Source organism: Gobio gobio (assembly GCF_949357685.1).
Source record: "Gobio gobio genome assembly, chromosome: 23".
NCBI lineage: Eukaryota > Metazoa > Chordata > Actinopteri > Cypriniformes > Gobionidae > Gobio > Gobio gobio.
In genome coordinates this window covers 37,832,427-37,860,129 of record NC_137119.1, presented here as the reverse complement: position 1 = coordinate 37,860,129, position 27,703 = coordinate 37,832,427, and the positions used below count along the sequence as shown (strand labels likewise).

Below are 27,703 nucleotides of genomic sequence, written 5' to 3'. Positions count from 1 at the left end.
AACTCTAGATTAATCTTTGAGGAAAAACTTTACAAACACTGAATTACTCTCGCATCAAGATTCTCCAGGATGCACGAAATGAACACGACGAAACACGTAATATATGATGTTTTTAATTCAAATCAAATCCAACAATTTGGTGGTAGGGGGAATGTTCAGCAGTCTGTGATTGTGCTCGGGGTTTGTGTGGCGGCTGGAAACAGGTAGTGTACAGTAGGAAACCAGAGATCTGCCCACAACTCCACTACCCACATTCGGACACATTCACAAATTAAAACATGGACCTGAAGAGCCGAAAATAAAACAGCCTGATTTTCAAATGACTCCAAAAGAACGATCAAGGGCGGTGGTGGGGGAATCTGAGCGAATCGATCCTCACCTGATACAGGTTACAATGCATTTTTTCCTAAAGATACAGGGCAGGTTTTTAATCTCAATGTAAAGCTCTATGTCTAAAGTGTACGTGTTGTATATCAGCAGGCCTGTAATACTGGCGGAGGAGAGGTTATTTGGTCATCGCAGTGAACGGTTCATTACCGACAACCTTGGTTCTTTCTTCGCCATGTGAAAACCACGCGTGGTGCAGTATGGAGCAAAACAACAAGTCGTATTACAGTTTGTGAGGTGGAACGAGAAGAGGAGATGTGTGTGTATAAAAGGCACGCCAGGGGTCATTCCCAAAACAAGCAAACAGACAGAAAAGCCTTCATACACACATGAAACGATACATTCTTGCTAACGTGCATACTAAAGATAAACGCTTCACTATGCACACACAGACACACACACACACACAAACACAGTCTGAATCAGCAATGCCCAAACCTAAACGAATGAGGGGGAGGACATGGGATACCGAGTTCAGTCAAAGTCTGGGTCAGTACTGTAGCTGTGTGTGACTCGCTCTCTCAAACACACACACACACACACACACACACACACACCTACCCATTCACACAACAACAAACACACGCACAGGTTTGGAGGCTGTAGACTAGCTCATTTCTGATTTTTCAACTGATTGGAGAGCCAGTCCAGCCCCTCGTAGAGCCCGTCTCCGCTGGTAGCGCAGGTGGCCTGGATGTACCAGTTACGATGACGGAGGGCGTGAAGGCCCAGTTTATCTGTAATCTCAGCTGCGTTCATGGCGTTGGGAAGGTCCTGTGATGGACAGGAGACAAATCCAATTAGAGATTCAAAGCCCACCACACAACATGCAAAAATCATGTAAAATCAACATGAAAGGGCATTCACAACCTATTTTACCTTTGCAATGTGACATTTTCAAATGAATTTTATCCTGCTAGAAGCTCTAAGATTGTGAAAAGCAGACCCCCAAGTATTTATATTTTTTTTAGTCTTTAAGAAGCCATTTAAGAAACCATATACACACACACACACATTACTAGGGGTGTAACGGTACACGTATTCGTACCGAACCGTTTCTGTACAGGGCTTCCGGTACGGTACACGTGTTTACGGTTCCGAATGCAATCTTTAACAGTCGGCTTGTTTTAAGAGCGGAACAGACTTCAATACGAGTTCCCACACGAACATATTAAGTATTCAGTCCATTTTATCACAAAATTCAAACGATAAATGCCGTTTTGACGCTTTTTAATGTGGCGTGACAGATCCAGTGTTAATTTTGACAGCAAATTTTGATTTAGTTTTAGTCATAGTCTTTTGACTAAAATGCCATTTAGTTTTAGTCATATGAATTGTTTTTAGTTTGTCTAGTTTTAGTCGACTAAATCTACAGTAGTTTTAGGTGGAATATGCTAATTTCTGAGCGTGACTTAAAGAGAATGACACATTTAATATTTTAAAAATTATTTTATTTTCAACACGGAAATGCCTGGAACTCAAGGAAGTGTTGTGACGCATGACACAAAAAATAAAAGACTTGACAGTAGGGGTGTAACGGTACACAAAACTGACGGTTCGGTACGTACCTCGGTTTTGAAATCACGGTTCGGTACAGCAGTTTTACAAAATTGCTTTTAATTTATTTTTTATATTTAACAGTGGTTTACTGAAGAAGAAAAAAAGTCTGCCCTTGAATGAATTAAATTATATCTAAAAGTGTATTGAAGATATTTCTGTAAATTATATAGGAAGCCCTTACTTGCACATTAATATTAAAAATTAACAAAATAGAGCCCAAACTATTAGCCTAAATTCAGTTGCTATTTATTTTTAGGTATAATAATCAACACTCAAATAACACTTTGTATGCAAACATGTACACTTCACATAAGGCAGTTTTTGCATTAACTTCTAAATCTAATTATAAAATAGTTTTTTTCTCCAATTCGTTGTTGAAATATAATAATTTATACACAGTGTCTGTCAGTCATTTTCTCTAGTGAAAAAAATTCTGTGGACACTGAATGACTGCCTGAGGTAAATGTGATGCTAATGTTACATGACATTGTTTAGTTTACAAGCAGTTATATTGACGTCTTTCCGCCGTTGAAACACTGATTTAGCGATTACACCACATATACACATGACATTAAGTTGTAATGTATCCTCAGCATAACTTCAGATGGTCATTCATGTTTATTCTTTAGTAAGAGATAATCGATCGCCTTCACAGATGATCGCGTCACGCTGCCGCTTGAAATGTGATCAGTGACCAGTCACGCCACATAGAGCGTCAAAACGGCATTTATCGTTTGAATTTCGTGATAAAATGGACTGAATACTTAATATGTTCGTGTGGGAACTCGGATTGAAGTGTGTTCCGCGCTTAAAACAAGCCGACTGTTAAAGATTACACCCAGAAACCGTTCAGTAACGTTACACGTGTGCACTGAACCTACTTATTTACTCGGGAGTCATTCAGTGACCACAGCTGTTAGTTTACTAGACTAGAGAAATGAACTCTTTCACTACATATATGCTATATATTAGCCTACATATATTTATTATATTCTACTTAACCTGTTAGTGATGTCTTGATTATTTAATGTTGTGTTTTGTGTACCGTTACACCCCTAATATATACACATATATAATATATAGGTATCCACAATTCAGCGCACAAATGTATTTGAAAATAATACAAAAGCAGCAAAAGGTGATGTCCAGCCAAGGAAAATTTACGACATCACCCTTTATTTAAATATTATTAAAAAATGTGTTTAAGATTTTGTAAACATATTGCATAGTTGTGCTTGGAGCCAGTTGTTTTATTTGTTATAATCATGTGGACTGTCAAACAAAGAAATTGTTATTATTAACCTCCTGCAAAAACAAGAGAGAGCCAACGAAATATTAATAACGGATTATGTTGTAGATGTTGTCCTGTGAGACTTGAGATAACTTGGTTCAGGTATTTATTTGACAAAAATTTAGAGCTTTGTTCTTCACTCATATTTAAAATATTGGTAATAATGTTTAATTGGTTAACTTTAGGTAACTACAGTAGCTAACATGAACGAACAATGAAAATATTTCTAAAGCATTTATTAATCTCATTTAATGTTAATCTCAACATTTAATAACGCATTATTAAAATAAAAAGTTGTATCTGTCAACATAAGTTAATAAACCTGAACTAACAATGAACAGTTTTTTTTTATTAATGTTAACAAAGATAAATAAGTGCTTGAACGAAATATTGCTCATTGCTAGTTAATGCATTAACTAACCCTAACTAATGGAACCTTATTGTACAGTGTTACCAAAGTAATAAAAAAATACTCATATTTTGATCGTTTAATCGAAATTGGAGGATCATTAAAAAAACAAATATCACTTTTGGCCACTACTGTATTTTCCAACCAGTAAGGATACAGTCATGGGAAATATAAATACTGTAAAAATATTCACATCAAAGCATATTCTAAATAGAACTTAGTAATTTGAATATCTCTTCATTTAAATGAGACAATAAATGACGATAAAAATGGAATAACTTTTGTATCATTCACTGAATAGGCTCTATTGAGATTGACCCTTATTGCACAGCCGAAAAATGGTCTCAAATTTATGCATGTTCAAAATTTCAGAGCATGTCCGCTTTTCTCCTATCACAAGATACACAGAAATAAAAATATTAGATGTCAGAACAAACAGACAAGCTAGTTCCAAAAGTGTTAAGGATGGTGTCAGCTGGCTGGTGCCATTTTTATGCGGCAAAACTTCAGAGCATCAGCTACTATTATGTGTATTTTTACCCATATTATTTAGCGAAAGTATTATTTAATGTGCTAATATATTTAATTGCGTTACACAAATGTGCACTGGGTTTCTGAGGGTTAACCTGTTTTTAATGTGGTCCGGCTCATATTTTCTCCATGTCTTTTTAAAGATGAGAATATCATGCAACCTGTCCATGTTGGCATCTGTCCAAATTGACAAGCTTTGAATTTGTCCAGTTGAATTTATGCCAAAATCATGTAGCGTCTGATTGCACACAGTGCTTTTGATGTCAACAATGAAAGGGAAGCTTTTCCTTCTCTCTTTTAAAGCAGACAAGTCAATTTATCTAACCACCATGACTATGCATGACAATATGGTTAGTTGCTTTTATTATTAGCTTTTAATATTGTTTCAAAGAGGCCTGGAGAGATGAGCAATACTGCAGATAAGTGATGCTCACCTGTTTGTTTGCAAAAACGAGAAGGACGGCATCACGCAACTCGTCTTCTGCTAACATTCTTGTCAACTCCTCCCTGGCTTCATTAACTCGTTCCCTGTCATTACTATCGACTACGAAGATCAGACCTGCCAACAGGAATATCAGGAAAATCATTACAATAATAATTGAATAATTGATGAACAGGATTTTTTAACATTGTAAAGTAAATTTTCACAGAAAAACACCCATTTTGGTTGTTTTTAGCTCTCATACCTTGAGTGTTCTGGAAGTAGTGCCTCCAAAGTGGCCTGATTTTGTCTTGGCCACCAACATCCCAAACCGTAAAACTGATATTCTTATACTCTACCGTTTCTACATTAAAACCTGCAGATGAAAAGAGGAGAAAATAACTGTAAAGCTTGAGCGTTACAGACACAACTTCAATGCGCATACAGAAACACAGCAGATAATGTGAATGTAGCAACGTTGAGATAAGAACAAAAGAGTTTTTATGCAACATGATGCACAAGTCAAGGTCAAACTGTGAGAAAAATGTGAGAAATCAGGACAGCAAACACTGCCAAAAACAACGAACAGATGTAAAAACAGATGACGTCTACAGCCGTACCGATAGTGGGAATGGTGGTAACTATTTCTCCCAGCTTGAGTTTGTACAGGATGGTGGTTTTACCGGCGGCATCAAGACCAACCATGAGGATTCTCATCTCCTTCTTCCCAAATAAACCCTTAAACAGGTTTGCAAAGACATTCCCCATGCTTTACACTGCAAAATTAAGAGTTGAACATTTTACAGTTAAAAAGAAGAGGTTATACAGCACATACGATACATAATGTACATGCATTTCAGTGCTTTGACTTTAATTAAAAATCTCCATTTCAAAACATCACCCTGTAATATTCATGCAATGTCTTAAAATATACATAACAGTAATACATTTTCATAAAAGTTAACAGGAAGAAAATATTGTCTGATGATATGACATAAGATATAGCTTTTTATTTTTTTAATGAATCAAAGTATACAAGGACAAACATCTGTCTTGGAAACTGGGATAGACTGTCTTCAAAGCAATTTTCAAAAACATAAAAATAAGTCTAATGTCATTAAAAACACTGTTTATTATAAAATATAAAGGCAAATTTTGTGAAATGTCTCAAGAAAATGGACAAACACCATCAGATGTGTATGGGACAGAGATTGTGGCTGACTGTCAAGCCGTCCATATTTAAACCAAAGGTTTATTAAGTTACTTTAAGACATAAAACTAAGATTAATTTAATAATATTAAAATACATCATAAATTGCAATACATTTGTAATGCGAGCGATAAGCCCTGTTATAATAGCAGTATAGCTAGCTTTGTCAACACTATTAACCATGAACAATTTTTATGATTTTACAGACAGTTTTAAGTTGTAATAATTAATATTTGAGGCGTGTTTTTTCTCAAACAAACAGATTTTATGGACCAATCATCTTTAGCAGATTAGCCGACTAGCTACACATAAAATAAGAGCAGCCAGCTGGTGCTTCAAATGACGGATTTTATCATTTAAAAACGGATTAATCAATGACTAATGAGCTTAACGTAAACGTCAATAAGTGAACATGTTTATCATGAAGACACCAAAGTAAAATCACCTCTAAACCGGGGCTTCTCGAGCTTTATGTCTCCACTGCTGTAGCGCACCGCTGTCACTGCAAAATGGCGTTTGTTGCAACTCAACGCACCGGCTAGACAGGTCCCGCCCACCACATAAAAGGGTCCAATCAGGTAAGGAGAACAATTCAAAATCCCGCCTTCTACAAGTGAGCTCCAATCAGAATGACCGATAGATCCGGTTGGATTTGGGAAACGAGGAAGTAAGAATTTCCGATCTATTGTAGTGACAGTACACGCCTTAGTTTACATTGTAATAGCATTAGTCTTCAAGCACAAAATAAATGTATGTACTGTATATAAAAGTATTGAGTATTTTCTTAAACGGTGTGTCTGCGTATATTTTAATATTGTCTATAACATTACAGTTAAACAGTGTTCATAACAATAACTATAAATACAACACATTTACAATGTACCTGTACAGTTGCGCCAAAATAACTGTATAATTTGACACATTAGGATTGAATTCAATCCAATCCAACACAAGTTAATACACAAATGCATAAGTGACAAATGAAGCAAGCATACAAATTAAATGAATGAGTATACAACTCCAGTTCTGTTTGTTTGTCACTTTTGCTAGAGTGCCAGTGTCGAGCAGGTGTCTGAATGTTCATCATATTCTTCCAGCTCTAATTTTCCATCTCTGACTCTCCAATCCCATCCGGGACTGCCGTCAGGAGCAGGAACACACTGCAGCCACATGCCCGACTCACACACTTCAGTGTCCGGAGACACCAGCCGCCCATCCAGGGTGGCCAAACTGAAGGTCTTCAATGATATCTGTGACACAAACATAAACACAGACATAAGACTGATGATAAGTTTCATCAATTAAAGACAGGGTAGGCGATTTGTTCCAGAAACATTTTTTGTTATGCTGGTACGAAGTCTCTTCACACCCTGATAGCAATCACTATAGTGGTCTGATAGTTAAGTGGTATAGTTAAGTGGTCTGATGTATGTGTGTGTGTATACAGGTGCTGGTCATATAATTAGAATATCATCAAAAAGTTGTTGTATATTAAACTTGTATATTATATTAATTCATTACACACAGACTGATATATTTCAAACAAAGAGTGGACTGCAGCTGGAGTCAGTGCTTCAAGAACCACTACACACAGACGTATGCAAGACATGGGTTTCAGCTGTCGCATTCCTTGTGTCAAGCCACTCTTGAACAACATACAGCGTTAGAAGCGTCTCGCCTGGGCTAAAGACAAAAAGGACTGGACTGCTGCTGAGTGGTCCAAAGTTATGTTCTCTGATGAAAGTAAATTTTGCATTTCCTTTGGAAATCTGGGTCCCAGAGTCTGGAGGAAGAGAGGAGAGGCACGCAATCCATGTTGCTTGAGGTCCAGTGTAAAGTTTCCACAGTCAGTGATGGTTTGGGGTGCCATGTCATCTGCTGGTGTTGGTCCACTGTGTTTTCTGAGGTCCAAGGTCAACGCAGTTTTAGAGCACTTCATGCTTCCTGCTGCTGACCAACTTTATGCAGATTTCATTTTCCAACAGGACTTGGCACCTGCACACAGTGCCAAAGCAACCAGTACCTGGTTTAAGGACCATGGTATCCTTGTTCTTAATTGGCCAGCAAACTCGCCCGACCTTAACCCCATAGAAAATCGATGGGGTATTGTGAAGAGGAAGATGCAATATGCCAGACCCAACAATGCAGAAGAGCTGAAGGCCACTATCAGAGCAACCTGGGCTCTCATAACACCTGAGCAGTGCCACAGACTGATCAACTCCATGCCACGCCGCATTGCTGCAGTAATTCAGGCAAAAGGAGCCCCAACTAAGTATTCAGTGCTGTACATGCTCATACTTTTCATGTTCATACTTTTCAGTTGGCCAAGATTTCTAAAAATCCTTTCTTTGTATTGGTCTCAAGTAATATTCTAATTTTCTGAGATACTGAATTTGGGATTTTCCATAGTTGTCAGTTATAATCATCAAAATTAAATGAAATAAACATTTGAAATATATCAGTCTGTGTGTAATGAATGAATATAATATACAAGTTTCACTTTTTGAACGGAATTAGTGAAATGCATCAACTTTTTGATGATATTCTAATTATATGACCAGCAGCTGTATAGTATAGTATAGTGTATATATATATTTAGTTTGATCTGAGTGCATTGATACAATGTCCTACCAACCTGTCAACCTACGTATGTATTTCCATATCTCCGTGCACCTGCTCGTGCAGACATCACATGTCATCAGCACATTTCATGAAATGCAGAGTTAGACAGACGTCAGTCACGACTCACGAGCACAGCAACCGAAACAGCAGCCACCTTTAACAGTTCCTCCTGAACCAAAACAACCCGCTTATGCTGCGTTCACACCATAACTACTATAATTTGGAAGAGTTGAAAACCCGTGACGTTATACTCGGAGCAGTGCATGACTAAAATGTATGCGTTTCAATGGCGACACTATCAAGGCCGAAATGAATCTCCAGCAGTCAGGTCAGGTGGTACAACTACAGGGAGTGCAGAATTATTAGGCACGTTGATTTTCTGATCATATTTTTTTTCCAGGCACATTTGACCAATTCCAAACCACAGTAATCCTAATAACTACTATTGATTTAGTATTTAATAATGTATAAGTGATATATAATTGTTCATGAAGGCTGGAAATGAAAATCACCTTATATTCAGGTGTGCAGAATTATTAGGCATGTTTTCTTTTACAGATAAATTGAGCCAAGAAAGAGATTTAACTCAGAATGAAAAGTCAAAAAAGTATTAAATGCCCATGAGAAGCATGCAATACTAATGCAATACTAGACATTGCAGTTAAGGCATGACCATTGGACAGTGAAATGCTCGTTGGGTCAGCAGGATCTGACAAAAACAGGTGGTGAAGAAAAGACACCTGTTAACTGCAAAAGAATTAAGAATTAAGGTGAAGAATTAAGGGTGAAACCATCAGGAACCCTTTAGTCTCCAGCGCCACCCTTTTCCAGAGCTGCAACCTACCTGGAGTCTCCAGAAGTGCAAGGTGTCAGGATCTCAGAGACTTCAGTTAGGTAAAGAATCCTAAAAAATGACCCCCACTAGATAAGAATCTCAAGCTGAAGTGTTGTAAAATACATGAAGAAGGTTTTTTTATAGGCTTTATGGACAGATAGGTTGAGAGTGACTCTTGAAGGACCAGCACCACATCCTCTAGTACCACTGTTTGAAGAATTCATCTTCCAGAATCTGGCAGTACGTTTTGGGAGTTCATTTTTAGTCCATCTCTGCAAAACGGACTTCAGGATGGACTAAAATGAACTCCCAAAACGTACTGCCAGATTCTGGAAGATGAATTCTTCAAACAGTGGTACTAGAGGATGTGGTGCTGGTCCTTCAAGAGTCATTCTCAACCTATAAAATCTATAAAGCCTATAAAAAAGCAGGCTTCATGTATTTTACAACACTTCAGCTTGTGATTCTTATTTAGTGGGGGTCATTTTTTAGGATTCTTTACCTAACTGAAGTCTCTGAGATTCTGACACCTTCACTTCTGGAGACTCCAGGTAGGTTGCAGCTCTGGAAAATGGTGGCGCTGGAGACTAAAGGCTTCCTGATGGTTTCACCCTTAATTCTTCACCTTAATTCTTAATTCTTTTGCAGTTAACAGGTGTCTTTTCTCCGCCACATGTTTTTGTCTGACCCTGCTGACCCAACGAGCATTTCACTGTCCAATGGTCATGCCTTAACTGCAATGTCTAGTATTGCATTAGTATTGCATGCTTCTCATGGGCATTTAATACTTTTTGACTTTTCAGTCTGAGTTAAATCTCTTTTTTGGCTCAATTTATCTGTAAAAGAAAACATGCCTAATAATTCTGCACACCTGAATATAAGGTGTTTTTCATTTCCAGCCTTTATGAACAATTATATATCACTTATACATTATTAAATAGTAAATCAATAGTAGTTATTAGGATTACTGTGGTTTGGAATTGGTCAAATGTGCCTGGAAAAAAAATATGATCAGAAAATCAACGTGCCTAATAATTCTGCACTCCCTGTAGAGCTATTTTAGTTGTTTATGTTCATTAGTATTGTAATGTAATGTGCTCTGAGTCATGAGATAGTTTAACGCAGTCTCTATTTCGCTAAACAGTCGCTATTGCTAGCCCCCCGAATATTGCCTACTCTACCTTTGATAAAAATCGAATTAAATTGCTCATAAAAACATGATAAATATTACATAAGACAACTTGTGATGGGATCTTGTATGCATACTGTACACTGCACACAAATCTCACCTGTTCACTGATTCCCACAGCAATGTGTCCGATTTTCACCTGTGGCCTCTCTCTGATCTTTAAACTCTCTCCGCTTACATCTTCCACCCATATATCCACGCCAAGACCTGCACACACACAAATCAATACACACCAACATGACATACATAAGCACCATAAATTGCACAAACGGATGAATTTTACCTTCAAAGTAGCAAGATGGCGTCTGATCAGTTGACACCAACCAACCCACATTGAAGCTTTGATCATCTGCAGTGCTGCAGGAGGAGAAGACCCCTGAGCTTAAATCATCTGAGTCCTTTAAAGCAAGAACATGCCGGGGTTCATTTAATGTTCTGGCACAATAACCTTCATAAAACACATTATTATGTCTGCATGTTCACCTCCTCACTAAGATCTTGCTCAGAGTCACAGCGGCTGGTGCAGTTGAGAGGTTGCAGTCCATGAGAATCAGGTAAACTTTTTTGCTCTGTAGAGAACAAAAGAGAACTCATCAACATTGCATAGACAGTGCTTGACATTCACTTTGCATCAGGACATTTGAGCTACACTTGTTGTTTGATGCACTGTGTTTTGAGCCACAGATACGCTCCAAAGGTGTATGTAAAACACAAGCAAAATCTTAGGAACCAGAGGAAAATGAAGAACCTATTCCAGCAACTAACCCCAAACGTACTCTTTTCCTTATCCTTGAAATCATATTGGTATACTGAAAAAAAAACAATACATTTTCACTCTTCAGAAATTTCACTTTTCAGAAATTACTAGTAAATTTCAAACACAATTTCAAAGAAACCGCAAGTAACATATTGAATTAACTAGAAATTTTGGAAAACAAACTCCAATATTATATTATTTAAACTTTAAATGTGTAGATGGAAATGTTGAACAGTAAAAATAAAAGTTCCAAAAGGGATTTTTCACAGCGATGTCATAAATAATATTTTTTTTCGGTTCCTTAAACCTTTCAGTGAACACTTCTTAAAAGGCCCATTTTTTAGTGTGAAGAACATTTCAATAACCTTAAGAACATTTTTCCACTATAAAGTACCTTTTGTGCAATGAAAAGAGAACATATCCTACTTCAGATCTTAAGGGTAGGGTCACTGTTCAGGTGTGGCCACATTAGCAATAACAGGTCCATTGTCAATGGCATAGCGATGTATGAAGCATTGAAGTTACTTTCAAACCAAAAGTAACGTTTGTAAGCACGGCAAATTCATGTGATTAGTAAATGTTTAATTTAATTTAGTCTAGAACTACAATAATCATCAAGTTTACACAGAGCACACAATGCCTCTGCACTTACTCAGATATTTTGTTTTAAATTAAACGTAATGTGTTACTTTGCTAGTTACTTGAAAAAAGTAATCTGATTATCGCATTAGTAGTAATGCGTTACCCCCAACACTGGTCATTATATTTGTGGTATGCACTTATCTATTCTTTTAATTTTAGAAAGATTTTAAAACGATATCTTTTTCATTGTATTTATTGACCTTGGTGTGAACGGTCCTTTAGAATTATAGTGCACAAGTCATATGGACTTAGACTGGGTAAACCCAGCCCGATCTGCCGGGGATTTGATTTCGCCCTGCAGCTCAAGCTGGTTTAAAGTTACAAATTTGCGGGGACCAATCACAAACCGGCTTATCCACCTGGCGCGCTATTGGCGGGTTTAACACAATGACGGATAGAGAAGTAATGGATCGTTGGTCTGATTGGGTGAAGGACTATCCAATTTCGTACAGACTCATTTGAACTATGTTCGTTGATCACGCCTCTTGTGGTCTGATTGGTTGAAGGACTATCCAATTGCGTACAGAGTCTTTTGAACTATGCCCGTTGATCACGCCTTTTGTGGTCTCATTGGTTTAAGGACTATCCAATTGCGTACAGAGTCTTTTGAACTATGCCCGTTGATCACGCCTTTTGTGGTCTCATTGGTTTAAGGACTATCCAATTGCGTACAGAGTCTTTTGAACTATGCCCGTTGATCACGCCTTTTGTGGTCTCATTGGTTTAAGGACTATCCAATTTCGTACAGACTCATTTTAACTATGCTCATTGATCACGCCTCTTGTGCAGTAGAAGATACAGAGCAGACTCCCCAGGCTAATGTTTAATCTTAAAAGATTGAGCTTGGACTGGTGATAGCCAGACAAATATGGACTACTACATTTTGTCACTTTTGGAGCTTGACAGTTCACATTCATATAAGGCAAAGAAAAGCTGCATTCTCTTAAACCTCTTTTTTGATCCAAATGAGAAACTCATACAGGTTTTGGAACATGAGGGTGAGTAAATGATGACAGAATTGTCATTTTTAAAAGGCATTTTTGTCCCTTTAAAGGCAAACAACTGAAACAAAAGTTTTATAATAGTACAGAATTGACTTTTATCAAATCAAGCTTACACAACCAGCACTCACCACTCTTCCTCAGCATGACTGACTCTTCTTCAGACTCAGAGTAGCTGTCTTCTTCGCTATGCAGTTGAGATTCGTTCAGGCGATAAAGCATCTGGAGCTGCTGAAACGGTTCCCACTCTTGTACACAATCGCTTCCCAGCTCTCGAAGACTCTCCAAATCACTCTCCACCTCTTCATCATCCACGAAGCTTCTGGTCTCTCCATCCCAGCTCTCCGATTCATCTAAAAGACTTCTGTCATATTCACCACATCCTCCAAACACAACTCTCTTCTCCATGAAATGATCAGTTTTGCTATCTTCAGCATCTGTTTGATCGGTCAGATTTCCGTTGATCTGTGAGGTGTCTTTATCACAAATCTCTTCATCCGAGTCCAGCTCTCTGTCATCGTCTGAATAGCTTTGTTGCTCATTATTCTCCTCCTCACCCCAGTATCTGTCCATCCAGCTGCTCGTCTTGTCTCTTGTTAGTTTGTTCACATCAGCATCCTCATCCCACTCGCTTTCCTCTGAATCGTCCTCATTTGATGCCATCTGTCTCCATGTGCTCACCCAGTGGATTGTGGGTGCTGAGAGGTCTTCTGTGAAGCTAGGAGGCACTGTTGTCCTGGTAGATTCTGGAGTTTTCGGGATGGATGGGACAGAAGACTCAAGCAAGCTGACATTCAGACAGTCTTCGGATGGAGGTGCTGAATGTTGTTCGGCTGAAGCTCCAGGCCCAGAGATCCCGCAAACTAAATGTGCATAAAATAAAGAGCTTAATGTACTACCGTTCAAACGTTTGGTGTTGCTAAGATTTTTAAATGAATACTTTTATTCAGCAAGGACACAAAATTTATCAAAAGTGACAGTGAAGACATTTATAATTCTACAAAGGATTTCTATTTCAAATAAATGCTGTTTTATATGAAGCAGCACAACTGTTTTCAACATTGATAATAATCATAAATGTTTCTTGAGCAGCTAATCATCATATTATAATGATTTCTGAAGGATCATGTGACACTGAAGACTGGAGTAATGACGCTGAAAATTCAGCTTTGATCACAGGATTAAAGGTATATTCAAATAAAATAGTTATTTTAAATAAAAAAAATAAAAAAATCAGTCTCATTGTTATTACTGTATTTTTCAAATAAATGCAGTCTTGGTGTAGCCTAGAAATCTAGACGCACCCTAGCGGCAGCAAATTTAATTTGCAACCAGGGTCGTCTAGCAACTCTCCGTTGGCTTGCGAGCTGGAAAAAACAAACTCTGGTCAGGCCAATCACATCGTGTATAGAGTCGGTGGGCGGGCTTAACATAATGAGTTGCGGCGGTTCCGCGTGCTACTTGTAAACAAAGAAGCTGGCGAACAGCGGCCTTTCGAATCAGCTTTGGCCGCGACTCTGGAAGACTTGGAGTTCAGCTTTTCTTTGAGAAAAGAACAAAGAACGGCACTGAAATTATTCTTAAGAAAGGAAGATGTGTTCTGAGTTTTGCCGACCGGATACGGCGAAAGTTTAATCTATCAACTTGCTCCGCTTCACCTTCTTCGTTGCTCTGGTTGGTTGTAGCGCTATCCTATTGCGTGCAGAGGGAATTTGAAAGACAGCCGTTTATCCCGCCCCTCGGATTGAGCCCTGCCAATGGTGAGTTCCCAGACCCAACATCTTGATGTGGGTCTGGCTTGTCAGGCTAGTCTTGACTTCTTTTGTAAACATTAAAAAAAATCTTACCGACCCCAAAATTTTGAACAATAGTGTAATAGGTTGACATGACATATATTTTCAATATATACATATTTTATCAACATAAAACATTCTGAACCTGTTCGGAGTGCTTTGACAGTTTTCTGCAGCAGTTGGGATACTGAGTGTCTCTCTCCCGGCTCCTTAACCAGTCCTCCTCTGATGACATCACAGGTCAGGGGGTCACAGTCAGGTGGAATCTCCCATAAAGGAGGGGGCTCACTGACGATCTGATAATCATCACACATTTCAACAGAATTACACAGACAGCATACAGTCAAAGCACCAACATGCTTTATATTATGCCCGTATTTATTGCACTAGTCAATTTTAGTTTATCATGATCTTAAACATATTTTTGTTAAATCTAAATCTTACGCTTAAATGTGTGAAATTAGGTTTAAGTTTTAAAATGTGGTTATATACCAATAATACAATTGTCATGTTTTGGATACAATCAATAGTATGGAAGCTTTTTTTCAACAACTGAATAAAAATAAAAAAGTTAATTGCGACTTTTTATCTCACAGTCTCACAATCTTTTTCTCGCAATTGCGAGTTTATACCCTGCAATTCTGAATTTTTAAACTATTTATACAAAAATCTATTTATATATATATATTTTATATATATATATATATATATATATATATATATATATATATATATATATATATATATATATATATATATATATATATATATATATATATATATATATATATATATATATATATATATATATATATATATATATTGTGTATATATATATATATATAATAAAAACAATTATATATATATATTAGGGGTGTAACGATTCATCTACTACATCGATGTATCGATTTATTTTCCTATGATCTAACTACATCGATCTGTGCTCGGCAAGATGGCCTTCCGGACGACATATATCGATCTAACATCGTTTTAAAAGGTAATCAATCGATTGTATCGATCATGGGAAATAACGCATTGGATTTAAGCACGTCAGACTTTATATGGATATATGATAATGATAAAGCCGTTAAACGTTACTCGATTAAGTCTGCCTATCTGTGACATCATCGCAACGCACGCACCAGCAGCAGCGCAAAGAAAACAAAACAGCGTGGCGGATGACAGAGAAGCCAACGTGCGAGAAATTATCAAGCCACCAGGAGAAAGAGCTAAGTTAGTAACGTTTTACCTGTACTTTCAACCCTTGCTTGTCACCTGTGCATTCCTGACACCAGTGTGCCAGCAGAGCGAGTTTTAGTACTGCTGGCGACATAGTGAACGCACAGAGAAGTGTTCTGCGGTCAGATCATGTTGATATTTTTGAAAAAGAAATCTGTAGAGTCATTGAAGAGTAGTTGGTTACATTTTATCTTTGTTAAATATTGTTTGTTTATTAAACTGAGAGTAGTAGCAGGTTCAGCCAGTTTATTCAACCTGAAGAAATGTTGGTTGCACTTTATTTTTTATATTAATATTGTATTTGTATTATTTTAATGTTGTAAAACAACAGCAAAAGTAGCAGGTAAACCTACTATTAATTAAACCTGAAGAGTAGTTAGTTGCACTTTATTTTTTATACTAATATTGTAATATTTTTATGTTGGAAAACAAAAGCAGAAGTAGCAGGTTAACCTACTGTTGAAATGTTGGTTGCACTTACTGTGCTTTTATTGAAAATGTATTGAAAATTGAAAATGAGAGCAGAAAAGGTTAACTTCCTTTTAATTCAACCTAAACTGTTGGTTGCACTTTATTCAAATAAAATTTGAATGCATTTGCCATTAATTGTTGTTTACTTGTTTGTTTATATCCATAATTAATTGTTACCTGATTCCCTTACAAGAAACAACAGGAATCTAGGAAACTTCACCTGCATTGAGCAGTCTCCAGATATTTATTTCAGTCACACAATTTTTGGCTAAAAAGTTACTGAATCGATTTCAAGTCACTGAATCGTTTCGGATCGTATCGTTCTAAATGAACCAATATCGTCCTTGAATCGTATCGACAACCTCAAATCGTGATACGAATCGAATCGTTGTTAAAACGAATCGTTACACCCCTAATATATATATATAATTATTTTTATTATTATTATTTATCTATTTATTTCTGGACAAATATATTTCAAATATATGGTACATATATGTTGTAAACATTGCAGCTTTGTCAAATTGAAATGTGATTTTGTGCCAAAATATATTATTTTTGTAAACATATTTTTGTAAATATATTTTTTTTTAAAATATAAAATATAGAATAAAATATAGGTTAGTTCTAAATATAATAAAAAATATATTGTTATTATTATTTAAAAAAAATTGCTATATGGGTTATCTAAATGAAAGCCTAAAATAAATAGTTAAAAGTTTAATAATCAAAGTTCAGATTCTACAAATAAATGTATAAATGAAATATTTAGTTTAAGTGAGCGTTATGTCAAAGGAAAAAGCATCAAATGTCTTGAAAAAACACACATTATGCATAAATATATTGTGTCAGTCAAAAGTTTGGGCAGGATTTTAGAATATTTGTTTTTTTATATATGTAAAACATATGTTGATCCAAATCTCAAATTGTGCTTAAATGTGTGAAATTAGGTTTGTGGACAAATATAAATTTTATGAAAAAAATAAAAATGTATTACATATATTATACATATTTACCGGTATATTTATTCAAATGTTAATAAATAAAGTGTAGATTAATCGATATCTAATATGTAGAAAATGGTCATAATTAAGAGTGAGGAGGTGTGTCACTTTTGGCTGGTATTGTATAATAAGGTGACTTGCTTTCTAGGCAACACACACACAGACTGCATGCTCACTTCACCTTCAGATAGAGGGGATGAGGATAGTATCGTGTCCAGGGCTGGTGTCCATTGAGCATGTGCAGTAACATACAGCAGCTGCTCCAGACGTCAGCTTTAGCAGAGCGAGGGTCGCCCCTCGCCACCTCTGGAGGCATATGGGACTCAGTGCCACGCAGAATGTTCCCTGCACACACCACACACACTGTATCTATTATTCTTCATCAGTAGGCATGTATGCATGCTGGTGTGTGTATAGTCACCTCTGAAGGTTTTGATGCTGTATCCGCCTCGATTGAGTGTCTCAGAGAGCCCGAAATCACACAGGAAACACTGTCTGCCATCCTCAGAGAGCAACACGTTGTCAACTACGCACACATGAATGATTTCAGTGCACCAATCAGGGAATTTTTGTACTGAAAATCCATAACAACGACCGACCGTGCCACAAACCTTTCACATCAAGGTGTACGACGCGTCTGCTGTGCAGGTGTTCGAGAGCCTGCAGCACCTGAGCATGATAATACAGGGCCAGTTCTTCAGAGAGACGACCCCGCACTCTCAGCAGCTGAGCGAGAGAACCTAGAGAGAGAGAATTGATTGGCTTAAATATGACTTGACTTTTTAGAGGCTTCCACTGGTAGATGTGATCACCTCTTTTCAGGTCCATGAACAGAATCACATTGGGTCCTTCTCTCACGGCTCCATACAGCTGGAGGACACGAGGAGACTCCATCCTGCTCCATGTTTCGACTTCCTCCCACCTAAAACTACAAAGGGGAATCTTCACAAGAGAGCAATGCATTGGATCAGTAAAGGAAATAATCACGGAGAGTCACAGGAAATGGTTTTCATGCAATTCAAAAACAACTTTGTCCAAAAAATAGTGCACGCAATCAAGACTATTCAATGTTTGCACTCTTAAAAATAAAGGTTCCAAAGGGAATTTTTGCAGAAATGCCATAGAAGAACCATTTTTGGTTCCTCAAAGAACCTTCCTGTGAACTGGTCTAAAAATAACATTGCACAATTGCACAAAACATTGCAAAATGTATGTTTAAGGTTCTTCATTTGAAATATGAGCCTGAAATGGATATTCACCCTCTTGGCGGCACATGTAAATCCTGTTTGTTTGTCCCGAATGCTGAAGACGTCTCCATAAGATCCGTTTTGAATGTGGCGAAGAAGTGAGTATTCACGACCCTCTCGATATTCTGAGTTTTTCACCTGGAGGAACTGAGAAATAATGAGCACCATTAGAAAATCTGTTAAATAACTGTTTGACTGTATATGCTGTAAATAATGAAATATATAAATAAAAAGTTTATCTGCCGGGCTAAGACTTACCAAACTGATCAGAACTGTTTTGTTTTGAAATTGCTAAAAACTGGGTAATAAAATATTCACGTTATGGCCGATAATCAATAAATTGAAATTCTTTTTAAAAAAAAAAGTATAATGTATATTTTATACATTTCGATTATGTAATGTAGATTATAATTATATAAAAACTTTTCCTAGCCAAAATATATGCAAAATATATGTTGTAGGCACAAAATGTACTACAATGGGCAAGAAAAACCCATTTCCAGTCCTACAATACATTGAGTAAATGCAAAATATTTTTTTGTAAATATATTTAATGCAATTCTGACTTTATAACTCGCATTTGCGACTTCATATCTCGCAATTCTGACATTATAACACGCAATTGCAAGTTTATATCTCACAACTGTGAGAAAAAAGTCAGAATTGTGAGATAAAAAGTCGGAATTATCTTTTAAATTGTTTAAATCTGTGGCGGAAACAAGCTTCCATACAATAATCAATAAATAATCACGAATCAATAAATAACAGATTAAATTTTTTTAACCATTTATTTATAAAAAACATTTTTTATTATATTATATATATAATATATATATATATTTTTTTTTTATAATGTATATTTTATATATTTAAAATATGTAATATATATTATAATTATATATTTTTTTCCTAGCCAAAATATATGTTGTAGGCACAAAATGTACTACAATGGGCAAGAAAACACATGTCCAGTCCTACAATACATTGAGTAATAAACGCAAAATATTTTTTGTAAATATATTTTGGAGAATATAAATATATTTAGTTTGACAATAAATAAAAAATGCCCCAAAATATGAGGAAATATAACTAAAACATATTGTAAATATATATAAAAATAGTTATTAGAAATATTTTTTTGTACAGTTAATATAGTATATAAAATATAAAGATATTTTAAAATATCTGAAAATGTTTTTTTTCTGTATTGATTGACTAAATTATAATGAAAACATATAAATTAAAGATTAACTTTAAGTGAGAATGAACAATTAAATAACCAATATCAGGCAATACCTTAGTATTTTGCCCACTTTATGTACATATATATACAGTATAAAAATTCTCATTTGTATCTTGTTGTCAAGCTGCGTTCGTGTCTTTAGTCACACACCTGCTTAGGGTGGAACAGAAACCCCTTGTTTACATTCACTTCCTCTGTGTCTTTCTCCTGTGTTACTTCTTTAACCATTTTACCGAAAAATTCAGAGAAATGCCAACGGTCCGTTTGAGTCACAACGCCCCACAGTTCACCCGTTTCCAGTTTAGAGCAAAACCTTGCAATGGAAGACTCTGAATCGCTCTCTGTGTCGCGACAGATGTCTTCAAAAGTACATAGAGCGTCAAAGAAACCTGGCAAAAACACTCCAGGGCATCCGTCTGGGAATCTTACGCCACCAAGACTGTCTGAATCTGAGCTGCTTGTTTGTCTGTCCGTGTTACAGTCTGTGGTGTAGCATGATCTCTCAGAGCTGTGGCTCAGTCTAGATGAAGCTGAACCCCACTCCGCCTCGACTAGACTGTAACGGTGGTCGGTTTCTGTGCTGTCCGCTCTCCTGTCCCAGTCTGTGTAAATACAAGTCGAATTAAAGTCCAAATCATCTATGAATGACCCAAAGCCATCAGCGTTCAACCTGGAAGTATAGCGGGAATATCCAGAACCTGCTGTAGCTTCTATACTGCAACCAGGCATCTCACTCGAGACGTACAAATCACAATCTGAGTCTTCAGATTCTTCATCAAAGCCGTTGCAGACAGAGAGAGGGTCTTGTTTATTGCATGTATCAAGGATATTGTGGGCATTACAGTCAACCGGAGTAGTGTAGCAAGAAGAGTCGCATCCCTTGATGCTCTCCGCGTAAATATACTCAGAGTCAAAGTTTGGCTCCACACCGCCAGATATCGAGCTGCGAGACTCAAAGGTAGAAGGGAAGTCGATCTCCAGCCTGTGAAGACATAAAGTGGACACGCCAACATCCCGAGGACATTCCCACACATGGAAATCTGGAGTTTGAGAGATCTGCTGAGGTTGGGATAAACGCTCTGGCGTCGAGGAGCTCTTCTGGTCAGAATGGACAGGAGCATTTCTTCTCGTTCTTGCTCTGCCTTTTCTGCACGTTTCCCTTCTCTTCTTCATGTCTTCAATCGCTGTTCTGCGTCTCCTGTGACGTTTCCTGAAGCAGCAGGATGTAGCTTTCTTCTCTCTCTCACTTGAGTCATCTGACCTTTGAATTACCACAGAAAACACCCGTTTTAGAAATAAATTGAACCGTAAACGTGTGATTTGATTGGAAGTCACATTGGGCAAACCTGTTGCTGATGCACGACTGGATATTGTTGTCTTTTGCCCTTGTAAAGCCAGGCGTTGGATATTCCTCGCCTGTAAATACACGTAAACATCACTTAAAAACGTAGGAATGTTAACACATTAACATAAAATCTACAACTACAACAACTTCCCATCCAAATCAATCTCTATTAAAATATAATAAAGTATTAGATGAAAACGAAAATTTGAAATTTCGAAAATACACTCACCAAAAGGATTATTAGGAACACATACTAATACTGTGTTTGACCCCCTTTCGCCTTCAGAACTGCCTTAATTCTACGTGGCATTGATTCAACAAGGTGCTGAAAGCATTCTTTAGAAATGTTGGCCCATATTGATAGGATAGCATCTTGCAGTTGATGGAGATTTGTGGGATGCACATCCAGGGCACGAAGCTCCCGTTCCACCACATCCCAAAGATGCTCTATTGGGTTGAGATCTGGTGACTGTGGGGGCCATTTTAGCCCAGTGAACTCATTGTCATGTTCAAGAAACTAATTTGAAATGATTCAAGCTTTGTGACATGGTGCATTATCCTGCTGGAAGTAGCCATCAGAGGATGGGGACATGGTGGTCATAAAGGGATGGACATGGTCAGAAACAATGCTCAGGTAGGCCGTGGCATTTAAACGATGCCCAATTGGCACTAAGGGGCCTAAAGTGTGCCAAGAAAACATCCCCCACACCACTACACCACCACCACCAGCCTGCACAGTGGTAACAAGGCATGATGGATCCATGTTCTCATTCGGTTTACTCCAAATTCTGACTCTACCATCTGAATGTCTCAACAGAAATCGAGACTCATCAGACCAGGCAACATTTTTCCAGTCTTCAACTGTCCAATTTTGGTGAGCTTGTGCAAATTGTAGCCTCTTTTTCCTATTTGTAGTGGAGATGAGTGGTACCCGGTGGGGTCTTCTGCTGTTGTAGCCCATCCGCCTCAAGGTTGTGCGTGTTGTGGCTTCACAAATGCTTTGCTGCATACCTCGGTTGTAGCGAGTGGTTATTTCAGTCAAAGTTGCTCTTCTATCAGCTTGAATCAGTCGGCCCATTCTCCTCTGACCTCTAGCATCAACAAGGCATTTTCGCCCACAGGACTGCCGCTAACTGGATGTTTTTTCTCTTTTCACACCATTCTTTGTAAACCCTAGAAATGGTTGTGCGTGAAAATCCCAGTAACTGAGCAGATTGTGAAATACTCAGACCGGCCCGTCTGGCTCCAACAACCATGCCACGCTCAAAATTGCTTAAATCACCTTTCTTTCCCATTCTGACATTCAGTTTGGAGTTCAGGAGATTGTCTTGACCAGGACCACACCCCTAAATGCATTGAAGCAACTGCCATGTGATTGGTTGATTAGATAATTGCATTAATGAGAAATTGAACAGGTGTTCCTAATAATCCTTTAGGTGAGTGTAAGTTGAAGTACTAAAATGAATACAACTAAAATGGAAATCAAAATAAATTCAAGCGGAATAGAAATATTCACAAGAATAAAAGGAGTCTGAGGGTACGTTTACACGACAATGATATAAAAATGGTAGTTTTTCCTTGGTGTTTTTTTTACACGCAACAGATGACAACATTATCAAACGATCCCCGTTCACATGGATCTGCGAAAATGACTAAAAACGCTGCTTCAATTCAGTAAAACTGACCACTACATTTTTATGCTTCAGTAGGAAGAACGGTTTCAGTAGAAATAAAGGTCATTTTTTTGCAGAGGTGGACAGTCACAGTAAATTTACTTGAGTACTGTATTTAAGTACACTTTTTGAGTATCTGTACTTTACTTGAATATTATTTGTTTCTGGAAACGTATTACTTTTTACTCCACTACATTTCTATCAAGGTCCTCAAAGTCGAAAGTTGTTTCTGTAGCAGCTTTGAAAGTCAGTGGATGGTTTTTTTCTTCTTTAAAAGGTTTTTCAGTAATCACTCTTGTAGGGTCATGTGAAGTTTCCCAAATTTTTTTTAACACTGATCAGTTTATAGCAAAATGGAAGAAGATGGTTCCTCGGCACAGTGACCCATAGCCATACTTAGAAAGTATATTTCAGTTTTCTGAAAAGATTAAAGATTAGTTTAGTACTTTAGTTGGCATATACTTGATGCATGTCTCATAAAATGTTCAAAAATGTAAATGTCTGGGAGAAAGAGAAGAGTAAACAGTTGGGAGAACATCGGATGTGTATCAGAGTAGGTGTTACAATCCACGCCTGTCCCGGACTCCATTTCCCATGATCCTCCCCGTCTCACATCTGATTGCACTTCCTCATCATCTCTCCCACTCTCCCCGGATTCCCTGCACCTGGTCCTCGTCATCTAGTGCTCCTTTATAGGGTGAAATCAGGGTGATTGGGACACTTTTTGCCATTGAGATGACTTGGAAAATGTGTCCCAATCAGCCTGAATTCACCCTATTGAACTCACTCCCTGCACTCCTTGTCCGTTGTTGAATGTTATTTCTTACGTGTAAGTGTTCTGTATTCAGTTTGTTAATTAAAACGCATCTTTGTGGAAGCCCTGGATCTTCTCTTGCCTACTGCACCACACCAGCGTAACAATAGGTCCGTGCATTTGGCCTTAAAGTGACAGCAGCTTTGTAAAGAGCTTAAGTATTGAAACTAGTTTAAGGTTGTCGTATGCTAGCATGTCGGATGGAGCATCACTGCCTGCCTTAAACCACCATGATGGCATAATGTGCATATATACAACTATAATAAAATAATGCATTGACATAAAAAAGGACATTTACTTTTGATACTTGAGTACTTTTAAAAACAAACACTTCTGTACTTTTACTTAAGTAAAAATGTCACTAATATTTGACCAGTAGTACTTTTACTCAAGTAATAGAGTTGTGTACTTTGTCCACCTCTGATTTTTTGTTACTTTTCTGAAATAATCCTTTATGACGTATGTAACCAGAAGACGCAGCCTTCGAAACGAGATGCTGCACTAAAGCTGTGTGGAAATAAAGTCTGGAACGCCACTCAAAAGTCGGGCATTCGACTTTCGATCAATCCTTCAGTGAGACACGTCATCATTTGACGTCACTTCCAAGATGTCGTCAAGTCCTGCTTCCAAAGAGCATAAACGTAAAAAAACAAACTTTAACATAAGACACTGAAGTTTATGTAAATCCTTAACTTTTCGTCATGCGTTTTCAAAGCGAGTTTTAGGCCTGTTCACACTGGGACGATTTTCGCACGCGTTTATCGCCGACGTTTAACGCCTCGGGACTAAACAATGGGCGCCAATGTGAGTGTGCACACCGACGCGCAAAACGCCAGGCGTAAAAGCGTCATTTTTAAAAAAACGCCTCGGGTTCGTTTTTTTATTTTGACGCGGCGCGTAAAAAACTGTCCGACCAATGAGATCAGCGCTTTTGTTCACGTGCCTGGAGCTGCTGAAGTGACAGTAAAACACGACTTGGTGGCGCTCGAGCACAAAACGGTCTTGCCGAGCACACATTGATACGACGAAGAAGTAGTAAGTAGACAAAGAAGAAGATGAACTGCTAATGCTGCTTGCCAGTTAGCAAAAAGTGTGTGAATGGTTTTGTCCATATACATAATATGTCTATGGTTTTGGCAAGCACGTAAATACTGTCTCTCTTCTCCTTCTGTGTGACAAGCGAGTGTCAGAGGCTTAAAGTACCGCAGCACCACCTTGTGTACCGGGAGCGCATCGACTGAATGTGCACGTTCACTCGGCGCAGCGCCAGTGAAAATCGCTTGGGTGTGAACACTCAAGACGCGCCGAAAAACGGCACGAAAAACGCTGGCGATAAGCGCGCGCGATATTCGTCCCGGTGTGTACAGGCCTTTATGTTGTTTTTGCCACAAAAACATATGCTCTTGTTGTGTGGTGGCGACATCATGTGGTCAGCGTGAACGTGACCTCTGATTGACTGGAACTCATGAAGTGGGACATTTAATTTGGGATATTCCCACGTCTAACCTTGTCTGGAACGCAGCATCAGTGGGACATTTAGGCTATGCTGCCTTCACGTGCTTTCAGAATTATGGAAAATAGTTTACTATTTTAAATGCGCTCTCAAGTCAAAATTTGAATGTGAATCATGACTTAAGAAGTGACATTTCGACAGCATGTGAAGGAAGCATTTTGAGATCCAATTTCGCATGCGCATGATGTAACAGTTTCCATTCCACAGGCCACAATCAACTAGCCTGGTCCAACCAGACTCTCGTACATTTCATTTGTACAGAGAGTCTGGCCACTCTCCATTGACAAGCGTTAACTTCCTTGAAGGCGGGAACTCTTTTGAAGTTTAAAACACTGGATCTGCCCAGAGCCACTCTGGATCTGCCATAACCAATCACTAACGTTTGGTCGTGACGGATGTCATCTCAAACTAGCGCACGACATCAACGTCATCGTTCTCAGCCACTCCCTCTGTTTGCTGATTGGACTGGTTAAAATTTGACCGGAGAAAACCAGAGAATATACCACAATCCCAGACGGAGTACTGAAGGAAAATGAAAATTGAGCGGAAGTACGTAGGAGGGCGGAGCCAGGCTAACAATCAACAACCTGATCAACTCTATGCGAAGGAAATGTGTTGCACTGCGGGAGGCAAATGGTGGTCACACCACATACTGACTGGTTTTCGGACCCCACAATACAGTAAAACTGCACATTTTACAGTGGCCTTTTATTGTGGTCAGCCTAAGGCACACCGGTGCAATAATCATCTAATCAGCATCTTGATATGCCACACCTGTGAGGTGGATGGATTATCTCGGCAAAGGAGAAGTGCTCACTAACACAGACTTGTGATCAATATTTGAGAGAAATAGGCCTTTTGTGTACATAGAACAAGTCTAAGATCTTTTGAGTTCAGGGGGCAAAAAACAAAAGTGTTGCATTTATAATTTTGTTCAGTGTAAGACCCCCTTCTGTCTAAAATGTGGTTGATATACTCTCTTGAACCCATTAACCTTTAAAGTGGCTGTCCTCTCTCACCCCTCGGCATGATGTTTGATATTCTAGTGTCTTCTACACCCACTGTCTGTTCCTTTAAAGCTCTTGGCTGAAGATCAGGTTCCTCTCCACACTCTGTGCCTGACGTCGAGGTCCCTTCATCCAGATAAACCAGTGTGGACACACCCGTAAGCCTGCTGGAGCGAGACATGGTCGGTATGGCCATTCCTCTGTCGTCTCAACTACAGAAACGAGCACAAACGGAGGTCAGTAAGATAACGGGGGCAGTTTGGTTTTCACCATCACTTTCTTAACACTTCCTGATACACAAACACTCTCACAGGTCGAGTGTTCATTGGAGAGCAGTTGCTGAGGTGTATTAATAGCGGTGACATTTTGGCACGTTTGAAGCTGCGTGTCTCTCGCTTCCCTTCAGCTGTCCCAGTCTCTCCCTTTCACACTTTCTCACACCGGATCATTTATCAGAGTCCAACATTCTTGCCATTTTTGTCAGTCTCTTTACCGTCTCAATCGAATTTTAATTTCCACTTAGTGTTTGGTGTATAATCAAACTTTCATACAGTGATTTAGTGTCTTCGATACCTCAACATAATCACACATGCTCAGAATGCCTTCATTACGGACAGAATTCACACCTATCCGCTCCATATAATCAACACACAACATGAGAGTTATGCAAGAGCTACAAGTTACACTACTGTTCAAGAGTTTGGGGTCAATTAAGATTATTTTTAGACATATTCAGCATTAAAAAGATTTGTAAATTCTGTCATTTTAAACTTTCTACTAAAGAATCATAGCACAACTGTTTTCAACTGATAATAATCAAATGTTTATCAAGCAGCAAATCATCATATTAGAATGATTTCTGTAATGATTCTGAAAATTCAGCTTTGATCAAAGGAATAAATTACATTGTACAATATACTCAGATAGAAAACAGCTATTTTGAATTGAAAAATATTTTCACATTTTCTGTTTAATCAAATAAAAGCAGCTATTGTAAGCATGGGCCATTATAAAAATAAATCTTACCAACTCCAAACTTTTGAATGGTCCAGCACATGCACTTAGATTTAGCTGTGATCTATTTTTACAAACCCACTTGCTTTACATCTTACACCGGTATACTAAAGTTGTTCCGGTCAGGTGTTGTGCAAGTTCTCAAGCTGTGACACACACACAATGTCAACATACCAGAAGAATCAGCCGGGACAGGGTTCTGGAAATCTGCAAACTTTCTTGTTTTCTTCCTTTCGTCAAACAATTTTTTTCCCAGCTCTTGTATGGCTTCTGCTGAATGGTAACAGTGTTTAGCCGGTCAGAGTGAGACCTCGAATACACGCAGGCTGTGAAACATGAGTCCAGCTATTTGGAATAACGGTGTCAGCCTCTCTGATTGGTTAAAGGCATTTACATGCCTATTCCAATACTGGTAAAAATTCAATCACATTGCAGAGATGGATCTGCCAACATGCACCATGGAAACAAGACAGAGTTTATCAAAA

At 38.0% G+C, this 27,703-nt stretch overlaps 2 protein-coding genes across 5 annotated transcripts; both read right to left on the bottom strand.

The window, feature by feature from the left end:
- Positions 1 to 97: 97 nt before the first annotated feature.
- On the bottom strand, positions 98 to 6,360 carry arf2b (ARF GTPase 2b). Its single transcript, XM_079805591.1, has 5 exons — positions 6,255 to 6,360; positions 5,220 to 5,375; positions 4,865 to 4,975; positions 4,613 to 4,737; positions 98 to 1,161 (listed from the first exon to the last, which is right to left on the bottom strand). The coding sequence occupies exons 2-5, from the start codon at positions 5,365 to 5,367 to the stop codon at positions 1,000 to 1,002; spliced, it is 546 nt and encodes a 181-aa protein (XP_079661717.1). The 5' UTR covers positions 5,368 to 5,375; positions 6,255 to 6,360; the 3' UTR covers positions 98 to 999.
- On the bottom strand, positions 6,255 to 27,539 carry map3k14b (mitogen-activated protein kinase kinase kinase 14b). Of its 4 annotated transcripts, none has more exons than XM_079805587.1 (15): positions 27,393 to 27,539; positions 26,217 to 26,416; positions 21,199 to 21,268; positions 20,003 to 21,113; positions 18,622 to 18,756; positions 18,175 to 18,304; positions 17,974 to 18,102; positions 17,784 to 17,888; positions 17,544 to 17,707; positions 14,794 to 14,944; positions 12,987 to 13,718; positions 10,939 to 11,024; positions 10,739 to 10,853; positions 10,556 to 10,662; positions 6,255 to 7,059 (listed from the first exon to the last, which is right to left on the bottom strand). In XM_079805587.1, the coding sequence occupies exons 2-15, from the start codon at positions 26,398 to 26,400 to the stop codon at positions 6,856 to 6,858; spliced, it is 3,423 nt and encodes a 1,140-aa protein (XP_079661713.1). In that variant the 5' UTR covers positions 26,401 to 26,416; positions 27,393 to 27,539; the 3' UTR covers positions 6,255 to 6,855. The 4 variants fall into 4 exon arrangements, with proteins under 4 accessions (XP_079661713.1, XP_079661714.1, XP_079661712.1 ...); XM_079805588.1 differs by lacking the exon at positions 27,393 to 27,539 and adding an exon at positions 27,231 to 27,322; XM_079805586.1 differs by having other exon boundaries at positions 17,974 to 18,304; positions 27,393 to 27,525.
- Between the last annotated feature and the right edge of the window lie 164 nt (positions 27,540 to 27,703).

Bases quoted from the DNA above. Each gene is read 5' to 3' on its own strand.
- arf2b (XM_079805591.1), bottom strand. From the start codon at position 5,367: ATGGGGAATGTCTTTGCAAACCTGTTTAAGGGTTTATTTGGGAAGAAG. The intron at 4,976-5,219 runs GTACGGCTGTAG...TTTCATCTGCAG, and splicing joins TACCACCATTCCCACTATCG to GTTTTAATGTAGAAACGGTA. The intron at 1,162-4,612 runs GTGAGCATCACT...TGTCCATCACAG, and splicing joins TCGTTTTTGCAAACAAACAG to GACCTTCCCAACGCCATGAA.
- map3k14b (XM_079805586.1), bottom strand. From the start codon at position 26,400: ATGGCCATACCGACCATGTCTCGCTCCAGCAGGCTTACGGGTGTGTCC. The intron at 17,889-17,973 runs GTTTGTGGCACG...ATGTGTGCGTAG, and splicing joins CGTACACCTTGATGTGAAAG to TTGACAACGTGTTGCTCTCT. The intron at 10,663-10,738 runs GTAAAATTCATC...GTGTGTGTGCAG, and splicing joins GCCATCTTGCTACTTTGAAG to GTCTTGGCGTGGATATATGG.